Below are 21,290 nucleotides of genomic sequence, written 5' to 3' on the forward strand. Positions count from 1 at the left end.
TAGTTTATTAAAGATCACTTTGGTTAAACAAGTTTAATTAGTATTAATTACTCTTTTTGACTTTTTTTCTATAAAAAGGAAATGAGGATAATTGAAAGAAGAAAAAGGAATTATAAGGCGGTAAATAAGTGAAAGTTCAAGTAACCAATCAACTAAACAATTAAAATTTTTGACTTGCAGACTAGAAAAATAAAGTAGAAGAAAATTCAAAGTGATGTGGTAAATCGATGAAAGTTCAAGTAACCAATTAACTAAGCTACTAAAATTTTCGGCTTGCAGAATAGAAAAATAAAGTAGAAGAAAATTCAAGGTGGTGTGGTAAATCGATAAAAGTTCAAGTAACCAATTAACTAAGCTACTAAAATTTTCGGCTTGTAGAATAGAAAAATAAAGTAGAAGAAAATTCAAGGTGGTGTGGTAAATCGGTGAAAGTTCAAGTAACCAATTAACTAAGCTACTAAAATTTTCGGCTTGCAAACTAGAAAAATAAAGTAGAAGAAAATTCAAGGTGGTGTGCTAAATCGGTGAGAGTTCAAGTAACCAATCAACTAAGCTACTAAAATTCCCAGCTCGCATACTAGGAAAATAAAGTAGAAGAAAATTCAAGGTGGGCAGAAAAGAAGACAAAAAAAAGATGTGTGAAATTTCAGAAATATGAATTCCACCAACCAAGCTACAAAATGTCACATCCTCAACAGAGGATTATATATATTACAAAGACTTGCCATGAGCCTGCCTGCCTGCAGTCTCAACCCTTTCTGTATCTCTACAATTCTTCCTCCTAATGAGAGTGGCACCACTCCTAGTCACCGCCTGGCGCCTTCCAACGCCTTTTCACTTCTGTTCAATATACGCCTCCGCGTCTTCCTCTGTTTGTCCAGAACAAACACAAGAAGCTAATGCCCAAAGTAATACAAGCTTTAACTAATTTCTCTGCAAAAACACAGTTGATGTTCTAAGAGAATACATGTATATAATCAATTGGGATTGCTGTTGTTGAAGTCATTAAGCTTAGGTTCAGGAATATCCGTTTGCTGTTCTCAGCACCTTCTTTTTAAAATTAGTCACGCTGCATTGCGGACATATGTATTCCAGTCCATCTGTCTTTGCATAGTCCTGCAACAAGAAAAAGCCCTCACATCAAAAATCCTCTTAGAATACTAAGAGATGAAAGAGAGATCAAAGTGGTACCTTGAAGGCGCCGAGACCTGGTCTTCTATCACAGCCAAAATGTGCCCACTCACCACAAATCCCACAGTTAACCCAATCTCCAGCAGCACTACTGGAGGACATAAGGAAACATCATGTAAGGCAACCATTATTACAACTTTAATAACGAGCAGCATTAAAACTAAACGAAAAGGAATTGACCTGTTACATAACAAGCAGCACTCTCCATCAACATCATCATGAGCCAATTCATACTCCAAAAGGTAAGTTTCATAATGTCTTTTAAGTGTATTCCCAACACCCTGGTTCAAGAAATATTTTGTTAAAAAGAGTTGTTCAAGTTTCCACAAGTGTACATAAAAAGGGGATTGAAAAATCAGAAGTAGAAGAGCCTGAAGTAACAGTTCATACGCAGAAGTATAAGCATCCACAAAAACTTGTGTACATAAACAAATATGCAGTTCTTTCAACCAGGTATAGAGAGAAACATGCTTAGTTAAAAAATTGTTGTTGGAATCGGAACAGGCTATGATATGTCTTACTGAGTAGAGGCCTTACAGTCATCCTATTGGTTACTGTGTGATTTCGCATCTTTGAGAAAACTTGCCCTTTCCAATTGATGCCGTTGCCAACATGAAACCCACCCCTTGAAACCACCTGAAGAACATTTTATTTACAAATTAGGACAATGTTTGATAGTCCTGTCATTTTTTCAACAAGGGATTATAATATATATTGTTCTACACCACAAACAGATTCCTGAAATGTACTTAATAAGTTACAAAGAAAAGAAAGCTGACCTCCCTATACAAGTTAAAGAGGTCAAGGCGTTTGGCATTGAGAATAGCGTCTGGAAACTCAGCAATGCCACTTTGAGGAATGAGACGAGTATGCCCACGAAGAATTAAAAACTGCATTACATCTTTCAGAAATTCCTCCTGTAAATTGGTTGGGCAGAAAAAAGGGAACAAGAAAAAATAATTACAATTATCCATGTTGTTATAATCCAATCAGTAGAGTCAAGAGAAAAGACACATCCGAGGTGCAGAATGTATTCTGAGATCAACTGGTGTTAAAAGAAAATCTCTTATCAGGTAATGCAGATTAAATTACTTGATTCCATAAGTTTGAGTCACCACATTCTCATCTAAAAGAACCACAAAGTGAAAAAAAAAAGGCAATTCTTCTTAAGAACAAAAAATCATGCAAGGCCCCTATACATCATATATCCTAGAATGAATATTGTAAATTACCACTGAATGATGACAAGCTTCACAATGTCTGAAATCCCAACACATATTTTTCTTAGGAAATAAGCGTAAGAGTTCAGAAATCAATTATTTTATAGTGTTTGGTCTACTTGCAATAATGCCAGTTACATAGGTAAACAGCAGATAACGACATCATCCATTAGAAAGTGGAAGGTTATCCATGTCAGCTGGTCTTACACGTATAAGGACACAGGCGAGGACATCTTCTTATACATTGTGGGTTTACCATGAGACTATGGTGGAATATATTTAGGTGGTTTGGCACCCCATAGCATTACCAATAGCTATGAAAGAGTTCAGCTGGAAGAGTGGGAGAATATGTAGGGCTTGGAACATGGTCCTTCGTGCGTTAATGTGGTTGTTTGGAGAGAGAAATAGGAGTGTTCTCTCAGTTCAGGAGTAGTCTCGGTTTTATTATTTTCTTTTGGTGCATACAAAAGTCCCTTGCTGAATAGATGATGGGTGGAGTTGCAGAGAATCACGTCTTCTTGTAGATTCTTTACCTTTAGGTATACCCCTTGTATATGGTATTTTTGGCGATGTTTATAATTGAAAATACATTTAATTGATCAAAAAAAAAAATATATATATATATATATATATGAAAGGAAAGCTTATCTTACCTCAGAACACACATGTATTGGGCTTCGCCCACAACCATGTTTCTTCAGTGGAAGAGGATTCAAGGATATAATTTGCTTAGCCTGATGTGAGCTTGATGCTGATTTTCGATGGGTGGCCGGAGTTACTCCAACATTGCTACCCTTAGTTGAAGAAGGAATGATGGGCAGATTCGTTTTCACCTGGTTCCCATCAAGGCTATCCAGCTCCGAAATTCGTGAAAATGGTAGCATTTTCTGGTGACGGACATGAGGAATGGGCCTCATAGCAGCAACTTTGAGTTTTTGTCTAGCAGTCACCAGAGGTGTGGCAACACCATTCCCTAATCGACTTTCTTTCTCTTCTTTCACAGCCACATGATTTCCAGGTGTTAACCCATTTTGGCATATATAACTCGCTCCCTGGTAAAAATCAGACCTCTTTCTACTAGGAGCAGGCGGTCTTAACCATGCTGGAGGATTGCCCATCTTAAAATTACCAAAAAACCCATCCTTCCCTTGCTTTGTGCAGAAGAAAAGAAGTCGTTGAGCATCATCTTTCTCAAAAGAAGCTACAGCTAGTCCCTGAATGCTAGCAATGCCAAGTGCAACTAAACTACGATATGAAACATCAGGAGCCAATTGTCTCAAAACCTGAAAATAACGGACATGAAGAACAAAGCTATAAAGGACTAACTAAACCTAGAGCAGGTTATAAAAACCATCAACTATGAATATATGAATTAACTCCTTTCTAATTTAAAACTAATGAAAATATGAATAAAAACTTTTAGTGATCCTGGAATTCAGCACACAATCCTTTAATGGTACAAATATGAAAAGGTGACTAAGGAACATAAAAGAAGAAGACCAATGACTAGATCAACCATTACATGTATAGACCCATCCTCTAACATACAAACCAGAAGGCAAACTTCGAAGTGGAGAGATACTGAACTTAGTACAAGCACATAAACTGTTTTGTTCTTTATCAGGACGCACATATACTGATTAAATCATCCATTAGTTCAAAGAAAACCTGGAGCCAAATATTGGATTCACCCTCTTCTTCTCTCGGGGTAACTCTCACAAAGATTCAAAGGGGAAAAAAAAGAGAAACAAAGAGAAGTGAAAATAAAGGACCTGTGAAGCCCACATCGGAACCTTCATGCAAACTTCAAATACTTCTGATCCACAAGCTACAGACATTGATCTGCGAGGTGCAGATATAGGTGGTCTATTTTCCTCATCACTTGGCAGTACATGAACCAGCGTACTATTTTCAATGATTTCACTTTTTATGTGATTCTCTAATAGCTGAAAATTAACAGGGAAATATACATGAGCCAATCTGTTGTCAGAGGAAGATTAAAGTCATTTGCTTATACATGAACATACTGCAAAAATTACCAGATCATCAAAACATGTTTGAGCACTGCCTGAAACTAGAAGTGAAATATGAGCAGAACTACTGGTTGACAGATCACACCGCATAGTCACAACACCACGGGAAAATGTACCAGCCTGAAGAGGAGGTGGAAGGGCACTGTATCACAGAGAAGCAACATTAGGTGCACAAAAGTTTGACAAGAGAGCAGCACATAGAGAAAGCATTTAATCAGGGAAGTGCATAATGCTGAAATCTAGGTGACTGACAAACCAGAAGAAAAATAAGCAAATCTAGCAGAGATTCCTCATAGAACAAATGAAAGTAATCAGATACGAAACATGTAAGTTTCCTTGTCTTAAGATGCCATCAACAGGTGGACAAGATTTTAAGAAGCTATTCGCCATCAAATTTTAGAAAAGGAAGATGACAAATCCAAAGCAGGTTGGGAAAATAAATTGTTACTGATCCACAAGATCCATCAGAGAAATACCTGACCCGGTTATGCAGCTTACTCCCTCGCATCTGGAATAACAAAAATATTTGCAGTTTTTTCAGTACTTGATCACGTCTTACCAAGAAAATATTTAGTAATTTTACGAACATCCTACTTTCTCATTCTTCAGTAGGCATGTAAAAGATACAACGAGGATGCATGTAATTGCTAGGTTGTGTAATTAATAAGGTAGCATTTGCGCAGTCCAGTAATTGCATGGCTTAGTAAATACAAGGTTTGTTCTTTGTCATGATTTAATTACTAAATAATTCAACATCATGGTTGGTGTGTTTCACAAGTGGTAATTACAAAGCCATATTCTAAATTTAAAAGTAATATGAAAAGTAACAATACGAACAGTAACTAAGCTTTGTTAAATACGTGCATCTAATCATATAACTAAAAATTATTTATAATTCCCTTAGTCTCAATTCGTTTGTCTAGTTTTGACTTGGGCATAGAGTTCAAGAAAATAAAGAGAACTTTTGAAACTTGTGGTTTAAATTAAAGATACATATAATCTACCAAAATACATTCTTTCCACCGTATTTTATCAAGGGTATTTTTGTAAGCAAATATTTTTTTAGAAATTATGCAAGGGATGTTATTTTTAATACACCAAATAAAGCAGTGTATAAGAAATGATCTCAACATAACTAATGATAGCATTACTCATACACCTTATTCAACACTTTGTTATACACCCTACAAAAGACCCCTCAGTCAGATGGCGAGAAGCCAAAAACAGGACAAGTCTGAGCAGCTGAAGTAAAGAAATGTTGTCAAATGATAATCATCTGAAGTAGTATTACTATATTTGTTATCATAAGCGGCTTCCGTTTCTTCAAGAATTGAAAATCTGTGTCACAAGGTGAAAAAAGAGGAAAATTTTGGTGCAACTTACTTCTATGTTTAAGAGGGCATTCAGACCATCGGCTATAGATCCCAACAAGCATTCATCCTGAGCAGAAGAAGTCATTCATAGCATAAGTGATGTGTACAATTAGTTCCAAACATAACATAATACAACTTAGAAGATAAGCTATGAACAATATATATATGTAAGCTGTATATCTTCAGTCATAAACTAAGTGCATGAAGAATAAGGAGAAAGTTTAACTAACATTATTGCATTTGTAGCGATAGCTATTTAACCTAACTTCTTTAAATTGCTCAGTGAGTTGATTTGATTGTTTAGATAAAGTTCAGAGAGGTAAATTCATAAAGAAATTATTACATTTTGTTGTCAAACAGCTTGATAACATATTGCAGTTGTAACAATAGAAAAATTGATCCAACTTTTGGATTTTGTTCAGATAGGATTTCGCTAAGGAAGGATCACAATTGTTGTTCAGAATAGAATTGATTACAAAAACAACTACGTCTCAGTCCTAAAAAACTGGGGCAAGCTATATGAATCCTCATAAAATTGAACTGATTAATAATTTAAATTTTTGGAAGTCAAACTCTTTAGAATAAAAAAAGGGAATTGTGCCACGTGTGCGCAGATAGAAAGAGTACATGAAACGAATCCCATACCAATGAGCATGGCAATCCACAGACAAGAAATCTCATGGTCACATCATCATCATAGATCTTTATGGCAGGAAGAGCATCAGAATTGCTTTCTTCATCATCTTCCGGACCTGCCTCAGGTAGAGGGACATCAATGTTTGGAGGATCACCAAGCAGGTGAGGACCCACATTATCACTGTCCCTCTGACTCATCTCAGAGAGAGCAAAATTATTTCGTACACAGTAAAGCCTGAAGGATGCATGTGCAAGTTGGAAAGCATCCCAAACATGACAAGTTGAACTGCAGGACACAAGTAGACCTCTTGAATCAATTCCTTACATCAACCATATAGATATAAAATCACGTATAAATTTATTACAGTTAGCTCTCCTAGAAATGCAATGTAGATAAGAAATCAATCACATGGTCAGCTGATCTGAAAGTAACTAGTACTATTATTTGATGTACGCCTCTAAAGAAAGGCGAAAGCATCCCTTTGCTGTAAATTGTGCTGACAATCCTGACATTCCCCAGACAACATTCTTGATAATCAAAGAGACCTCACAACATTTCTGTAGAGAGAAGGTCATAATGCCACAAAAATCAATATGAAAAGCTCCGTGAAGTCTACCACTAAGGGTCTAAGCCACCATCAAACAAGACAAAAGTGCAGTGTATATCTTAGACTAATGTAGCAGACATGGAAAAGGAATGAAAAATTTGATAAAAACAAAAACACCAACAAGAAATAGCTTAACGGGAATGTATAAATGCAGATAGTTTTCTAGAGGGGATACACAGCCATATTATTGAAGTCAACTGTGAGAATACATCTGCTGTTCTCTAGCATAGAGAATACGCACCAAAAGGGAAGTACAAGCAATTAATATATGGGAAGTCCAGAATAATGCATCAAATCACAGCACATCAGAGTCACCGCTAAGATTACCTCTGTGCCACACATAAAAATGCATGTCGGAAATGGGATGCTGCATAGCAGGAAAATGCACTCTTCCAGTACATCACATAAGGAATTCCCTGCAAAATGAGCATAGGAGTGGAACAAAAAGAAACCATCCATTAGTTTAAATGAGGAGATTTGACCAGCTCATCAACTAATTTAGTGAATAACAGGTAATCTCTCACCTTAGCATGAAGTGCTTCAGCCAATTTTTCTCCATTTGGGAGCTCCAAATAGACCTACAATTGGATCATCAAGTAAACAACAGAACTAACACTAACGCAATTTATGGTCCTAATAGTGCATGTATAATGTGACCATAGGAACACTTCAAAATAATTGGATCTTCAGGAGAATACAACTTAACCACTAAAAGGTTGTTTAGTATTAATAAGACATTTTTTGAATTAAGGCATTACAGTACCAGTTAGAGGAAGAAACACCAATCTGTAAACTGGACACAAACCAACATATTGTTGAACAAACATCCATAAATGAATGAGACCAAAATACGAAAACCTTTAATCACATCATCTCAACCGCTAGACTGAAAACATAAGCACAATAACAGCCTTCATTGAAGTAATGCAGAATTATCACAAAATTTGATTCTCCCAAATAATAACCATGCACCTTTTATGATTAGAGAGGGTGACTCTGCAAAACAACTGACTGGATCATATTTATTAAATTAAGTGAAATAATACAAACCTAACGATCCTGCAGATTATCTTATAATCCGAACCTAAACCCTTTGGTAAGATATATTAAAATCTAATGACTTGGCAATGGCTTCAGAAATAACACGGACTACCAAAGCTGAAATACAAATCTGTTTAACACTTCAATAAAATCTTTAAAGACATCAAGAAAAAAAAATCCTTCGAATATCCAACCAAGGGAAGGCACTACTAGCTCAAACTCTCTTGAGAAAACAAAGGAAAGAAAGTTACATACAGCAGTTGGCAGTACGGAACTAAAAAGTCCAGAAATGGCCTCCGCAGAAGACAAATCAAGACCTCCCCAAACAAGTGAACCAACTTCATCATTCGAAAGATGTTCTCCTTGCAAATATACAATATTTGGCTGCCATGAATCTAAAACTTTATGAAATTCATCGGTACTTGGGTTTTTCAACACTTGCACCTACATTAAGCAAATTGTAATAGACATAAGAAACCAGCTCATATGCCAAGCTGATGATTAACCTTTCTACTGAGAGGTATTAAACCTGAACATGTTAAATTAGATACAAAAGCAATTAAGAATGATACCCACCTCCAAACGCCCTGATGATACAATCTCCGGGAAGCAATATCTCGGCTTACCATCATGTACATCTTTCTTCTGATCATATTCAGAAGTTCTCCCACATAATACTGCAAGAAGACTGCAACTTTGTCTGGAAGCTCCTTGACAATGAAACATCACGTTAACCTGGCTTCCCTTTCCTAAAACTATTTCACACCTACAAAGAAAATCTAACTGCAGCAGCTAAACTCCACTCCACTATAATCTTACACCCTGAATCTAAACTCTTTAGCGAACCCTGTAAAAAAAAAAATCCTATTATACATGTAAGAACATATAAAAAATCCCCAGCAGAGCAAAAACACCAAACCTTCAACACATGCATAAACCAACAGAACTGCAACATATTGATCTCATATATAACCACCCCAATCCAGAAAATCACCAATAACCACTTAAAAATCAAGTCTTTAGTCTCAATAACAACCAAATTCATAAAATTACTCATACCCAACTTGAAAATCCTCAAAATTACCCCAAATTACACCTACCCACTTCAAAAAGACCAAGATTCTAACATCAAAAACAACCCAAATCCTGAAAATCAATGAACAATCAAACGACCTAAAAAAAAAAAACAACCCCCAACTGGGTATAAGCAAAAAAACACTCACCAGATAGAGAAATCATAGAACATCAACGATTTCCATTATAGCTCCGAATCCACCCACGAATCGAAAACCCAAATAGAGTAAATAAACAGCTAATTCAGCCACAGATGAAAAGGCAAATAAAGTACAAAATAGAAACCCTAATACCCTTTTTAAAATCTACAACTAATAATCAAATGTAAAAGAGAAAAAAAAATTATATGTAAACAGAATATCGAAAGTTAAAAGTTCGTGGGATTAACGAGTTAAATTATTAAATCAACTGTTAATTCAACAGCCAACAAAAGAAGAAGAAAAAAAGATTAAAAAGATTTTATCAATAAAGTTTTTAATCTTTACGTATATAATCAAACTTGAGTAAAGAGTAACAAAAACACTAAAAAAGAAAAAAATAAAGAACAAGAGATTAACAATAATTTTTTGATTAAAATATAATTAAGAAACCCAGAACTAGAAATGTTCATAAGGAATTTAAATAAAGCAAAATTCTACCGATAATTAATCTAATTTAGATTAGAGAAAATGAGACTAATCACTGTGTTTTGTTTAATCATGCAAAAAAAGAACAAGATTAAACTAGAGAAAATTCTATCAAAAATTTACAAAAAGTAAAATAATAGTAGAATTTGAGTTTGTACATATTTAAACAGGGTCAATTTTATTCTTTGTTATGTTTGTTTTATAAAAATTGATGTTGTTAATTTTTTTGTGTTTAAATGTGTCCCTTAACTAATAAAATAACTTCAAAAAATACTCTTCTTACTAATAATTGCTTCAAATTAAAAAAGATTAATCTAATTTTACCCTTAATTTATTTGAAATATGATATTTTACCCAATATTTAAAGTTTGGAGCAAGTGTTTTTAATTTGTGAAGACTTGAGTAAAAAAATTAGACTAAATTTAATTTATTTGAATGTTAGTTTTATGTTATATATAAAGATGAAATATTTGCGTTAATTTTTTAACTAAATATTTATTTTGCTATTTTCTGTAAAACTATATGTTAACTGTCCTCGATTGAAATTAATGATTACTTAAAATTATGATTGATAAAAGCGTATACTTGAAAAAAAAATTGTACCAAACACATTTCGGTGTGCTTCTTTTTTTTTTCATTATCTTTTAATTTAGGATTTTATTATTTTTAGCGTATATTTGAATGTCTTGGTCAGTTGAAAACTAATGTTATATTATTTGCTATGTAGATTCTACTTAAGAGATTGAGATAAAATAATTTAAATTAGATAAGTATAAATTTATGACGTTGTTACTAAATCTAGTATAAAATTTATTCTACACTAAATTTTCAATATTTAATTTTATTTCGCAACCAAACGATCATTAAAGCATGTAAAACATATAGTGCAATAATAGGACAAAACTCATATTTTAACCTTTTTTCAACATTTTTTCCTCAACTTGATTTGACCTAATTATAGTAGAGAGAAATAGTGTGTTATATGATACTTTTTCATCAGATTTTTGTTTTTCTCAAAGGTATTCAAAATTCTATAAATGTGACTTAGTATAAGCTGAAATTCATCCATCTCCTTCTATTTTATTTTTTTATTTATAATAAATGTCTAGTTAACTAACCAGTAGGGTTTCATTGTTTTGGGATTTGAAAAACGTTCATTATTTTGGAATTGTGAAAACGCTCACAAAAATGATAGTGTTCATTATATATGTAATGCTCATATTGTTGTTGTTTTTCTTTGATGACAACGAAAACCCGCAACCGTTACTCTTTGGGTGGGCACTAGATAAAACTCATGTTCCTATGCAATAACTCGCAAATCACATAAGAGAGGTAACTCACACTAAGCAAGCCCGATGCGACGAGCTCGACCCAGAAGGTAAACATCTTGTTTTCGCTGGCAAGAAATTTCGAACTTGAGATCTCCAACATGAAAGTTTCAAGCCCAAACCACAGATGGATATAATGCTCATATTGTTCACTACAATCTTATGTTAAATTTTTAGTTACATTTGACTACAAAAAAACAAAAAAATGATACAATTTATTTAAAAAAACAAAATGTGTATCAGTAAGATTTTAAATTGACTATATGAGGCAATAAAATTCTTTTTCATAATTTGAAATTAGTAATGAATTTGTGAAACCTTATTTTCTCTTCACACCAAAGCTTGTTTCATCAATTAAAATCAATGTCACCAACAGATTGAACACAATTTCATATCTATTCTGTCCTAGTTTGGGTGGACAAAGTTATCTAGTATCTATTATTGGTGAAAGGCGGCCAGTATCTCATGGATTTAATTGAAGTGCGCCAAAGCGACTCGGACACTACAATCATAAAAAGAAAACAAGATGAATTTACTCTGAATAGTCTAATGGTTCGTTTTTCAATTCATACCCAAAAGGATAAGCAAACTTAAAAAAGTAATATATTCTTCCATGTCATAGAAGAAATGGGAGAACACAGAAAATAAAAAATTTCCTCCTACAGGTAATATTTGGAATACCTACAACAGAATCAAACTTCATTGGGGCTATAAATATAGCTGTATAAGCTCATCACTTACTACAGATGGTGTTAGAACGCCCAAATCTGTGAATAGCAGTGTAAGATACTGGGGTGGTGTATAATCGCGAGCAGATGTTTCAACCTCCACCTTGGACGGAATTGGCACCCCAAAATCAATTGGACGTAAAGCTGGAAACATATCTTTTTGGTCCAGTGGATAGAGACGAGCAAACTGCAAGAAATTACAACTTGTTAGGAAGCAAATGAATCACATAGCATTTTGTATGTTCATCTAGTTACAATGTCCCTCTTTAAGAAGATATGTGGTTCAGAATCCTTAATGTTAACAGATAACATGCATTCAACTTACCTTGTAGCTTTCAGCAGCTACATAGACTGGTTTATTCATGCTCTTCGCTACCAAAGCAATTTGGTAGGTTCCCATCATGTTGATAACGCCTCCGCTTTCAACCACACCGTCTGCCCCAACAAAAACCATGTCAATTTCATCCATGTTGTATGCCACAGCAGAATCTATTAAGAGTTTTACAGGAACATCAAGCTTCGCTAGCTCATTAGACAATCGTAACCCACTCCTGTCTGGCCTCCCTTCTGCATTTTAGATAATGGAATACAGATTATCATGTGATAAAATTATAGTAGCTCATCTTCTCAAATAGGTTTAGATGAAAGCATATGTAATGCGATACTTAAAAATCAACAAGTGTTGCATAATCAAAGAAACTCGGAAAAAAATTTCACGATTAGTCGTTGAGAAAGAGAAACAACATTCTTTTTGACATGGGACTACAGAAAATTTGACTCCTAAAGTTCCATGTGGATCTCCGTAACCAAAACAAATAAATAAAGGAGAAAAATCAAAGAAAGTTCTCTCTTTCCCTTATTTGTATTTAACTACCCTGAACATTATTGACTTCTATCTGGTTTACCAACATGCAAAAGTTTGTTTATAAAGCCAGTAAATTGATGATAGAAATGTTTTTCGTTCACTTTTGGCTAACCCAACAAATATGAAAATACATGCAAAGAAGGGAGAAAACAATTGCCACTTAATTGATAACATATAAAACTATCTAATTCTAGCAATAGTTCATATAAACTAGAAATATAATCTTTCTACACAAACCAGTGCAAAGAACTCGAAAATTCTTCCTATTCTGAGCAGCTGTTTTCAGAACCTCAAACACAACTCTGGAGAAGCCATGTACTAAAATGGTGCAACCATCAAAAATAAATTCTTGGCTGAGCATTGCAATTATCTTCCGAGCCTGCATAAATTTTTTTTGGAAACATTGTGAAACAAACCCGATTTCCAACACAAACACTGATATATATAATATTCACTGGATACAAATTACAACGTATAATACACACAATAAAGAAATAATATACTAATTATAGATAGATTAACATAGAAAAAGGTAACAAGAAGGGGATGAGATACTAGAACAAAGAAAGAGGATAAGAGATAACAGAAAGCCAAAGTTTCGACATAATTTTCATAACCGTTGTTCAAACTCCTGGTCCTCTTTACCAAAGTGTAAATGGGCCAGGATCCCAAATAAAACTCTGTAATAGCCGGTGAGCCCTTACAGGGTCAATTTGGTTCACAACACATTGTGTTAGTTTGATTAAAATGCTTTAATATTTTTCTTTTAATAATTACATGGTATATACCTTATAAGATATTTCCCCAAACTTCTCCGCACGTTCAAGAAAGCGAGACTTGGCTGAATTAAAGTCCTCATATTCCAATGCTGAAGTTCTTGTTACATAGCGCATGAACAAATCACAACCAGCTGTCAAAGAGATGGAGGTTTTATCCCATGACTGCAATACAAACATAAATAGTGAAAGAGCAATAAAGCATAAAATTCTCAAGTCTCTCAGTATGCTTGCAATCAAATTTTACTTGACTACCATGAGATAGATGTGCACTGTTCGGAAATCTACTTTTACACATCAAAATACAAGGGCCTACGACAGCAGGTATTTAAGGAGTTGAATACTAAAGCTCTAATGACATCTGACATATATCCCCCTCCATCAAGGGTGATATTGGATAATCACTACTGCAACGGATCTGCATCCATGTTGTTGTATTAGTCCATCAAAATCATGTTTCGTAAACCACCACTATTTCTCCCTTCAAACCCAAAAGCATACTTCTCTTTTGATAGGTACCGTAATGAGGTAGTGACAATCAAATGAAATCAAATCGAACTATATTCCTCTGATGGCAGGACTATATATGATGGTATGGCTCATTGATACTTAGTTCTTTCAGCAAAACAACAGTGACCTTCAAATATACTTTTAAGAACAAACAACAATGATTTTTCAAAAATTTATTCCCTTGGCATCCACATTCAATTTATGTTAGCTCAAAAACTCAAAACATCATAATAGACTTTAGAGAAACAGATCCATGTCTTTCAAGAAACTTCCAAATCTCCCATTTGAACAAAACACAGCAGAAATGGGTGTTGTGGGGCCAAACTCCGTCAACACAATTTACAACTTTCACCGCTCAAAAAAATCTCAAAATTCCATATGGGGAAATATTAACAAAAGGGGAAAAAGAACCTACTCTACTTATTTAGCACAAAAACAGTTACCATCGAATACGTTATAAGGATTGAAAAATAAAAAGTAATTTGTCTAAGAAGCATTACCTAACCTTATTATAAACATGTACCATTTATATCGCTCAATACATCTTAAAGTTGTCTCAAGGGGAGGCTGAGTGGTTAAGGCGTAGGAGTAACACTGTGTGCATTGGATTCCCAACTTTGCACTCCAATAACAACACAGTGTGAGCTCATCAGTTCCACCCTTGGTAGATAATAGGTTGCTGGGTGGAACTGCCGAACACCACGCCATATAAAGAGCAAACTTTTCTATTTTATGTCAAAAAGTAAAAGTAAAAGTAAAAGTAAATATAATGTTAACACTTGACTAAAGGAATGTTGACATTTAATTAAAGGATTCAAGGTTACAATTCCACCACCACAGAAAAGTATTTTAAAAAACACAAGAGCAACACTTCCTAAAATAGTAGTGAAAAAAAGAAAAGGACCATTTTGTGTTCCTTTTTCTTGAGTAAACATTTTCAGACAACGAGAACATGAATGGGCAACAAGTCTACAAAAGCCATTTGAGAGGTAAACATCAAGTTAATTAGAGTAGAGTGTAGTGCTCCCAGACTCTTCATCACCACCACCATAGTGGTCCTCGCCTTTACCAAACATCACTAAGAGATCTTCTCCACCACTGTCCACAACCCCTTCAGTGTCAGTATAGGTGGCAGCAGTCTATTACCACTCTTGCTGCCTCAGGGAATAAGTCCACCAGCATTCATTGTAAGCTGGTAAAAGAAAAATTAGCAAATTTGGGCTCCAAACTGTATGCTTTCTCATCTTTGACTTGAACTCTATGACATCCCCTTCACTTCTCCAATTCCAATTTCTCCATTTTTCTTCTTCTGTGTCCACTCTTTTTGTCACCTCTTTATCAAAAAATGTGTCAAAGGGTGCAATATATTGATTTCCTTGACTGTTGATAGTAAAACTACTACTTCCACCAATTAAAAAACTCAAAGTACCAAATTTAAATGAGTAATTTTGAAGGAATTGAGAAGAACCAAAACAAAAAGGGCGAAAGAGAAGATAAAACGATATGCCTAATAGTAGAGCTAAATTAATTTCAACAAGAGTAGTGATAAGAGGAAAAAAATCGAACCTTGAGAGAATCAGAAGCTTTTTTGAGTTCAATTTCAAGTTCCATCATAGTAGTAGCTTCACTAGACCTTATAACTGAAGCCAAAGCCCTAATAGCAGCAACAGCCTCAGCCAAATCAGGTTGTTTACGCCAATTATTAAACTCATCAATCACATTAAATTTCCCACTCAAATCTCCAGACTTAGAAGAAACATTCGAGGATACAACGTCTTCAGATGGTTGGTCTACGGCAGCTTGAGCCTGAGAAAGCCAGTCACTTGTAACAACTCCATGATGAGCCGCTCTAGTTTGATAGTACGCTGAAATGTCAGGATTAGGGTTAAGTTGTTGTTGCTGTTGCTGTTGCTGTTGCTGCTGCTGCTCCTGTTGTAGTAGGGTTTCAGCCATAGATGATGAATCGGCGACTGAAAGAGGAGAAAGATGGTGACTTCCAGAGACGTCGTTTTGGTTTTTGTCGAGAATGAAAGAAGCTGATCTACGCCACATCTTTTTCGGGAATGTGCACAATGGAGAATCGCCGGAAAAGGCAAAATCGCCGGTGAAGTTGTGAATCAAATTCTGTTGAATAAAAAATGAGAATCTGACGTTCTTATTAGCATAATGATTTAATTACAAATTTTAAAATTTAAATCAAATAATTAAAATAAAATGATAATATATAAAAGGTAAAATAAAGAATTTCTTATATTAAATTGAAGGATGAATATTTTAAACGAAACTTAAATTAAACTTATGAACTACGTTAATTAATTAATAAGGGATATATTAATAAATATGTGTAATTGATATGGTTACTTTTGTTTCGGAAAATAATATTACTGCACATTGCTTTACTTTATTTAAGTAACATATTTTTTTGCTTCTATTTCTATGTTAAAATAATTTTATTGTCGGTCAAACATCTTAATTTTTTAAGAAAAATATGATTTTCTTTATAGAAAAAATTCTACCATAGTAGAAAAGTGGGTCAAAAATACCCTTTAACTATTTGAAACAGCTTGTATATACCCTTAAACTTTATTTCGACTCAAAACTATCCTTCCTGTCATACTATTGAGTCAAAAGTACCTTTTTATTAACAGAGTTTCAACTTTCGCTAATAAGAAGATCACTTTTGATCCAATAGTTTGACGGGAAGGATAGTTTTGAGCCGAAATATAATTTAAGGATATATATGAGCTACTTCGGATAGTTTAAGGATATTTTTGACCCTTTTCCTTTCAGTCTATGTGGCAGTGAAAATCTATTGTGGTGTCATGTGGCATCCACATGACATTTAACAATTTTCGTTAATTAGAAGGACATTGTTGACCCAATAATTTGACGGGATAGATAGTTTTGAGCCAAAATATAATTTTAATAATAACAATTTTCACTGACCTCTATTGAAGATTGAAGAGGAAGAAAAAAGGTTTTGGATTCAACTGTTTGCCTTCAACAACAGCTACAATCTTGATGTAATTTATCATCTCTCTTCAATTTTGAATTCGATTTTTGCAGCTGCTTTTACATTGTTTGTGGCATTTTGCTTTTGCATTTGCTTTTGTTTATGAGCAAACAAAAATTAGGGATAAAATGGCTCTACAAATATTTAGAGTGCCATTAATTTGATCAGACAAATAATCATCTGCTTTTGAATTAATTTTTCAGTAAGAATCCTCCTTTTTTTTCTACTTCTATCCCTTTTGCTCTAATATGGGTTCTACCAAAACCAAACAAGAAAATCAAATGAACAAACACCTTGAATTTATTATTAAAACTAAATTGTGAAATAAATAAACAAAATACAAGAAAACTGTAACCGAAAGTCTTTGACATAAAGTAAACAGTGGCTAAAAAGATGCTTAGAAAAGAAGAGCACAAGATTTGTAGCACGTAGACAGAATTTCATGTGTTTACCAATTCTTTAGGATCAATTCTTAATATATATATATATATATATATATATATATATATATAATAATGCTCAAGTACCCCTCAACATATGTTCGAAATCTCAAAGACACACTTATATTATACTAAGGTCCTATTATCCTCCTGAACTTATTTTATTAATAATTTTTTACCCCTTTTCGACCTACGTGGCACTATCTTGTGAGGCCAACGAAGGTTGACTTTTTTTTAAATTCGTGTCACGTAGGCTAAAAAGGGATAGAAATTTACTTATAAAATAAGTTCAGGGGTAATAGGACCTTAGTATAGTATAAGTATGTCTCTGAGATTTCGGACGTCTCTGAGATTTCGGACATAGATTGAGAGGGTAATTGTGCATTATCTTACATATATATATATATATGATTAGTAAGATATTAATAGCCAAGTTTGACATATTCCAACTTTATTGAGTGGGACAAACTTGGGACTTCTACTGTCATTTTGGAGAAAAATGAAAAATATTACAAGTAAAAGGAAGAATAAGAAGAGAGCAATGAATTGAGCTAGGAGAAGAAGTTGGAAATTTGCATCATGAAATTATTTCTCTATCCACATGAGTCAAGTTAAATTTTTCGTCATGGTTTTGTGCTCACATGAGTTGAGCTAAATTGTTAGTCATGTAAACTGTCAAGTAGAAATTACTGAAAAGATTATAGGTTACGATAGAAAAAGGAATAAGTATAGTGATAATTTAATTGTTATTTCAACAATTATTACAATACAAATATTTATGTGTAAACCTATCAGATTAGTCATAACTTTTAAAAAAAACACTACAATATAATGTGGTGTGTCCGAGTCCTTGAGAGAAGAAAGGTTGAAAAACTAAACCGTTGGGAGATAACAACGAGTCAATGACTATTCTACTTCAACATAGTTCATGACGAAGTCATCGTAAAAGACTATCCATAACATAAGCTGCGACTTTGCTTATTACAGACACCTTTTTTTTGTTCTTCAACTTTTTAAATTATATGTGTGTGTATGTATATGTATATATGTATGTATGTACATTACATGGTTGATTCTGAGAATCAAAACAACATAACCAAACGTACACTCTCTATATAATTGTTCTTAAACATACAACATTCTTTATTATCATTTTCTTTATTTAAGTTAAATTCTAATTTATAACAAGTAATTCTCCAGTTTAAGAACCTGCTATAGTTACAAATAATGCACACAATTACTTGATGTGATTTAAATTCATATTTTTGGTATAACTGTACAAAGTTGCTGAACTCTTGTCTACTAGCTTTGGGTTAAAACTATTGGATAGGATAGATATAGTCTAAATCTATGTTGCTTGGACTTTTCAAAAATGTCAACAGGTGCATGTTGGATTATCCAAAAGTAATGTCTTTTAAGTCTAGAGTATCCTCTTTATAATAGTTATTTTCGCTCTTTTTAAAAATAAATCCACTGCTACATATTGCTAAATATACTGAAATCTACACTTTTTTTAATGCCTTAATATTTTATAGTATTTTTTGTTTTTTGCTAGACATATTTAGTATTCATTTGTAGTTATTTACAGCTTTCTAGCTCCATTCTTCTTAACTTATAACTCCACAATCTAAAACCATCTCCTTCGTAATTGCAAATATTTTGTGAACTCCAAGGCATCATCATCACTTGCTACCACCAACTATTTTATCTTTTTTGTTCAAATATGTAAATATATATGAAACATAGTTGAAAAGTGCCTAGGCAGCACAATAATAAACATAGTATATGTATTGCCAATCTATAATAAAAATTACTGTCAAGAACAATCACGTGTTCGGCCCGTGCGCGCACGGGCATCATCATCTAGTAACAGTAAAATAAAAGAAGACATCAATATATATATATATATTTAACGTTCTAACGATTAACCTAAACATGTTATTACGAGATTTTAATATTTAATCTTAAGAAAATGCTTTTTGAGAATTTGTCTTTTAACTACTCATTTTAGAATATATTTTTAAATAGAATTTTATAGTTGATTAAAAAATCATGACACTTTTATGCTTTTAATGAATGTCTATTAATTAATAGGAGACTCATTATAGTTATAGTTTGCTATAATTACCACTCGCGATTAACATTATACATTAATTACGTGGGCTGACTTCGAATTTGTATAATTAGTCATTTTTGTATATGTATAATTCGCCAAAACATACAAATACATATGTATAATATACAATTATTTAACTTATATACATATACAATTCACCTCTTTCACACTCTCTACCCTCTCTCACTCGCTTCTCTCCCTCCCTCTCCCAATCTCGCTTGCCCTATATACAAATGTATATGTATAATATACAATTATATACATGTACAATTCATCTCTCTCCCCCTCTGTTCCCTCTCTCTTCTCTCTCCTTCCTTTTTCGATCTCGCTCACCTTTCTCCACCCTTTGTCAGTCTCGCTCGCCTCTCTCCTCCCTCTCCCAATCTCTCTTGTCATATACACAAATACATATGTATAATATACAATTATTTAACCAATATGCATATACAATTCACCTTTCTCCACTCTTTTACCCCTCTATCTCGCCTCTCTCCTCTCTCTCCTAGTCCCGCTCGCCTGTCTCCTCCATATAACATGTGGCTACAAATATAATTATCAAATTATAACTATGGAGAGTAATTAATTATTTTTAAGTGGCTATAAATAAAAAATTTTCTTAATTAATTATATCCTAATTTCTGAGGTTCTCAAAATAGATATACATATATATACATGATTTTTGTAAGGTAACTAGATGCACTATTACATAATGTCATACATCAACAACTTCAAGGATATGTCTACGAGAAAAGTAAGATACATGATAAAACTACTACAAAAATTTATGATAAAAAATAAAATAGAATTATTAAACAATAGATTAAAAATTTTTGGTAGAATGTAATGAGTTTAAACAAGTTTGTCTTATATCAACATTGGGATGGCTTGGGTCATCGCTCTTGGATTGACTTAAGTCTTTAATTGATATCGTGACTCTTAATCAATTATATGAAGCAACCATGATTCTATGGGAAATTTGGAATGATAGAAATAACCTTGTATGGAAGCGAAGATCTTTACGACTTGAAATTGTTATCCGAAAGGCTGATCGATTTTGGCGAAATTGGACTAAAGCAAGACAAACAACCTTCAGTTCCACTACAAGAGAACCTGATTTTGTGGCTAAACACTTTGCAGCAACTCCAATAATTGTAGAGATGAACTATCTCTTGGTTAAAAAAGCGTTAGGAAAGGCTTGTGAAAACTACTCATATATTTTGATATTATTATTCATTACTGTAAAGCACTCATGTGTGGCTTTACTTCTATTTTTTTCTTACGTTAAAAGATCAACGAACCCGTGTGCCCATCAGTTAGCTCCGACTTCGGGTCTATGGCTGAATACTATGAAGTTGATAGTAGATCCCCATATTTGATTCATGATGTACTCAACTTTGATATGATCAATAATTAATCAAAAATGCTTGATTCAAAAACAAACAAAAAAGATAAAAACAAGAAGGAAAAAATTAAAGTAACAAAATATGATCAGACCAAATCAATCATTACACAAATTTATGTTATTTAACCCAATTAACCATGATTTCTAAAACTAACAATCATATTATATTATAAGTGGGAAGCGTCTATGTCGAAAGTTGAATTACAAAAATGTCCTTATAATATCATAATATTTATGGGCAAAAATATAAATGTACATTATTTATAAATAAAAACTATTGTATTTTCTATTAAATAGTATTATTACATAC

The 21,290-nt window shown here is 33.4% G+C and overlaps 2 protein-coding genes across 7 annotated transcripts; both read right to left on the reverse strand.

The window, feature by feature from the left end:
• Window positions 1-620: 620 nt before the first annotated feature.
• LOC101260515 (AT-rich interactive domain-containing protein 4) lies at window positions 621-9,962 on the reverse strand. 5 transcript variants are annotated; one of them, XR_002026418.3, is made up of 17 exons: window positions 9,326-9,962; window positions 8,679-8,949; window positions 8,358-8,546; window positions 7,586-7,639; window positions 7,389-7,477; window positions 6,463-6,739; window positions 5,828-5,884; window positions 4,921-4,952; window positions 4,451-4,586; window positions 4,184-4,357; window positions 3,065-3,694; window positions 1,971-2,108; window positions 1,729-1,827; window positions 1,372-1,472; window positions 1,192-1,282; window positions 968-1,116; window positions 621-869 (listed from the first exon to the last, which is right to left on the reverse strand). XR_002026418.3 is itself a non-coding variant. In XM_010316033.4 (16 exons), the coding sequence occupies exons 2-16, from the start codon at window positions 8,826-8,828 to the stop codon at window positions 1,018-1,020; spliced, it is 2,316 nt and encodes a 771-aa protein (XP_010314335.1). In that variant the 5' UTR covers window positions 8,829-8,949; window positions 9,326-9,937; the 3' UTR covers window positions 621-1,017. The 5 variants fall into 5 exon arrangements, 2 of the variants coding, with proteins under 2 accessions (XP_010314335.1, XP_010314336.1); XR_002026419.3 differs by having other exon boundaries at window positions 621-1,116; window positions 1,713-1,827; window positions 9,326-9,937; XR_011213431.1 differs by having other exon boundaries at window positions 621-1,116; window positions 1,713-1,827; window positions 8,679-8,966; window positions 9,326-9,604.
• A 1,679-nt stretch (window positions 9,963-11,641) lies between these two features.
• LOC101261101 (uncharacterized) lies at window positions 11,642-17,475 on the reverse strand. 2 transcript variants are annotated; one of them, XM_019211611.3, is made up of 6 exons: window positions 16,956-17,475; window positions 15,576-16,133; window positions 13,512-13,664; window positions 12,961-13,102; window positions 12,184-12,425; window positions 11,642-12,045 (listed from the first exon to the last, which is right to left on the reverse strand). In XM_019211611.3, the coding sequence occupies exons 2-6, from the start codon at window positions 16,059-16,061 to the stop codon at window positions 11,839-11,841; spliced, it is 1,230 nt and encodes a 409-aa protein (XP_019067156.1). In that variant the 5' UTR covers window positions 16,062-16,133; window positions 16,956-17,475; the 3' UTR covers window positions 11,642-11,838. The 2 variants fall into 2 exon arrangements, with proteins under 2 accessions (XP_019067156.1, XP_069148715.1); XM_069292614.1 differs by lacking the exon at window positions 16,956-17,475 and having other exon boundaries at window positions 15,576-16,152.
• Window positions 17,476-21,290: the final 3,815 nt, after the last annotated feature.

The sequence above is a fragment of the Solanum lycopersicum genome, chromosome 12 (genome assembly GCF_036512215.1).
Source record: "Solanum lycopersicum chromosome 12, SLM_r2.1".
In the NCBI taxonomy this organism is placed as follows: domain Eukaryota; kingdom Viridiplantae; phylum Streptophyta; class Magnoliopsida; order Solanales; family Solanaceae; genus Solanum; species Solanum lycopersicum.

Coding starts and splice junctions, on each gene's coding strand:
- LOC101260515 (XM_010316033.4), bottom strand. CDS start 8,828: ATGTTTCATTGTCAAGGAGCTTCCAGACAAAGTTGCAGTCTTCTTGCA. Junction 4,587..4,920: donor AAGCTGCATAACCGGGTCAG/GTATTTCTCTGA, acceptor TCTGTGATACAG/TGCCCTTCCACCTCCTCTTC. Junction 1,283..1,371: donor TGCTGCTTGTTATGTAACAG/GTCAATTCCTTT, acceptor TATGTCCTCCAG/TAGTGCTGCTGGAGATTGGG.
- LOC101261101 (XM_019211611.3), bottom strand. CDS start 16,061: ATGTGGCGTAGATCAGCTTCTTTCATTCTCGACAAAAACCAAAACGAC. Junction 13,103..13,511: donor TTGGGGAAATATCTTATAAG/GTATATACCATG, acceptor AAATTTATGCAG/GCTCGGAAGATAATTGCAAT. Junction 12,046..12,183: donor TAGCTGCTGAAAGCTACAAG/GTAAGTTGAATG, acceptor AATTTCTTGCAG/TTTGCTCGTCTCTATCCACT.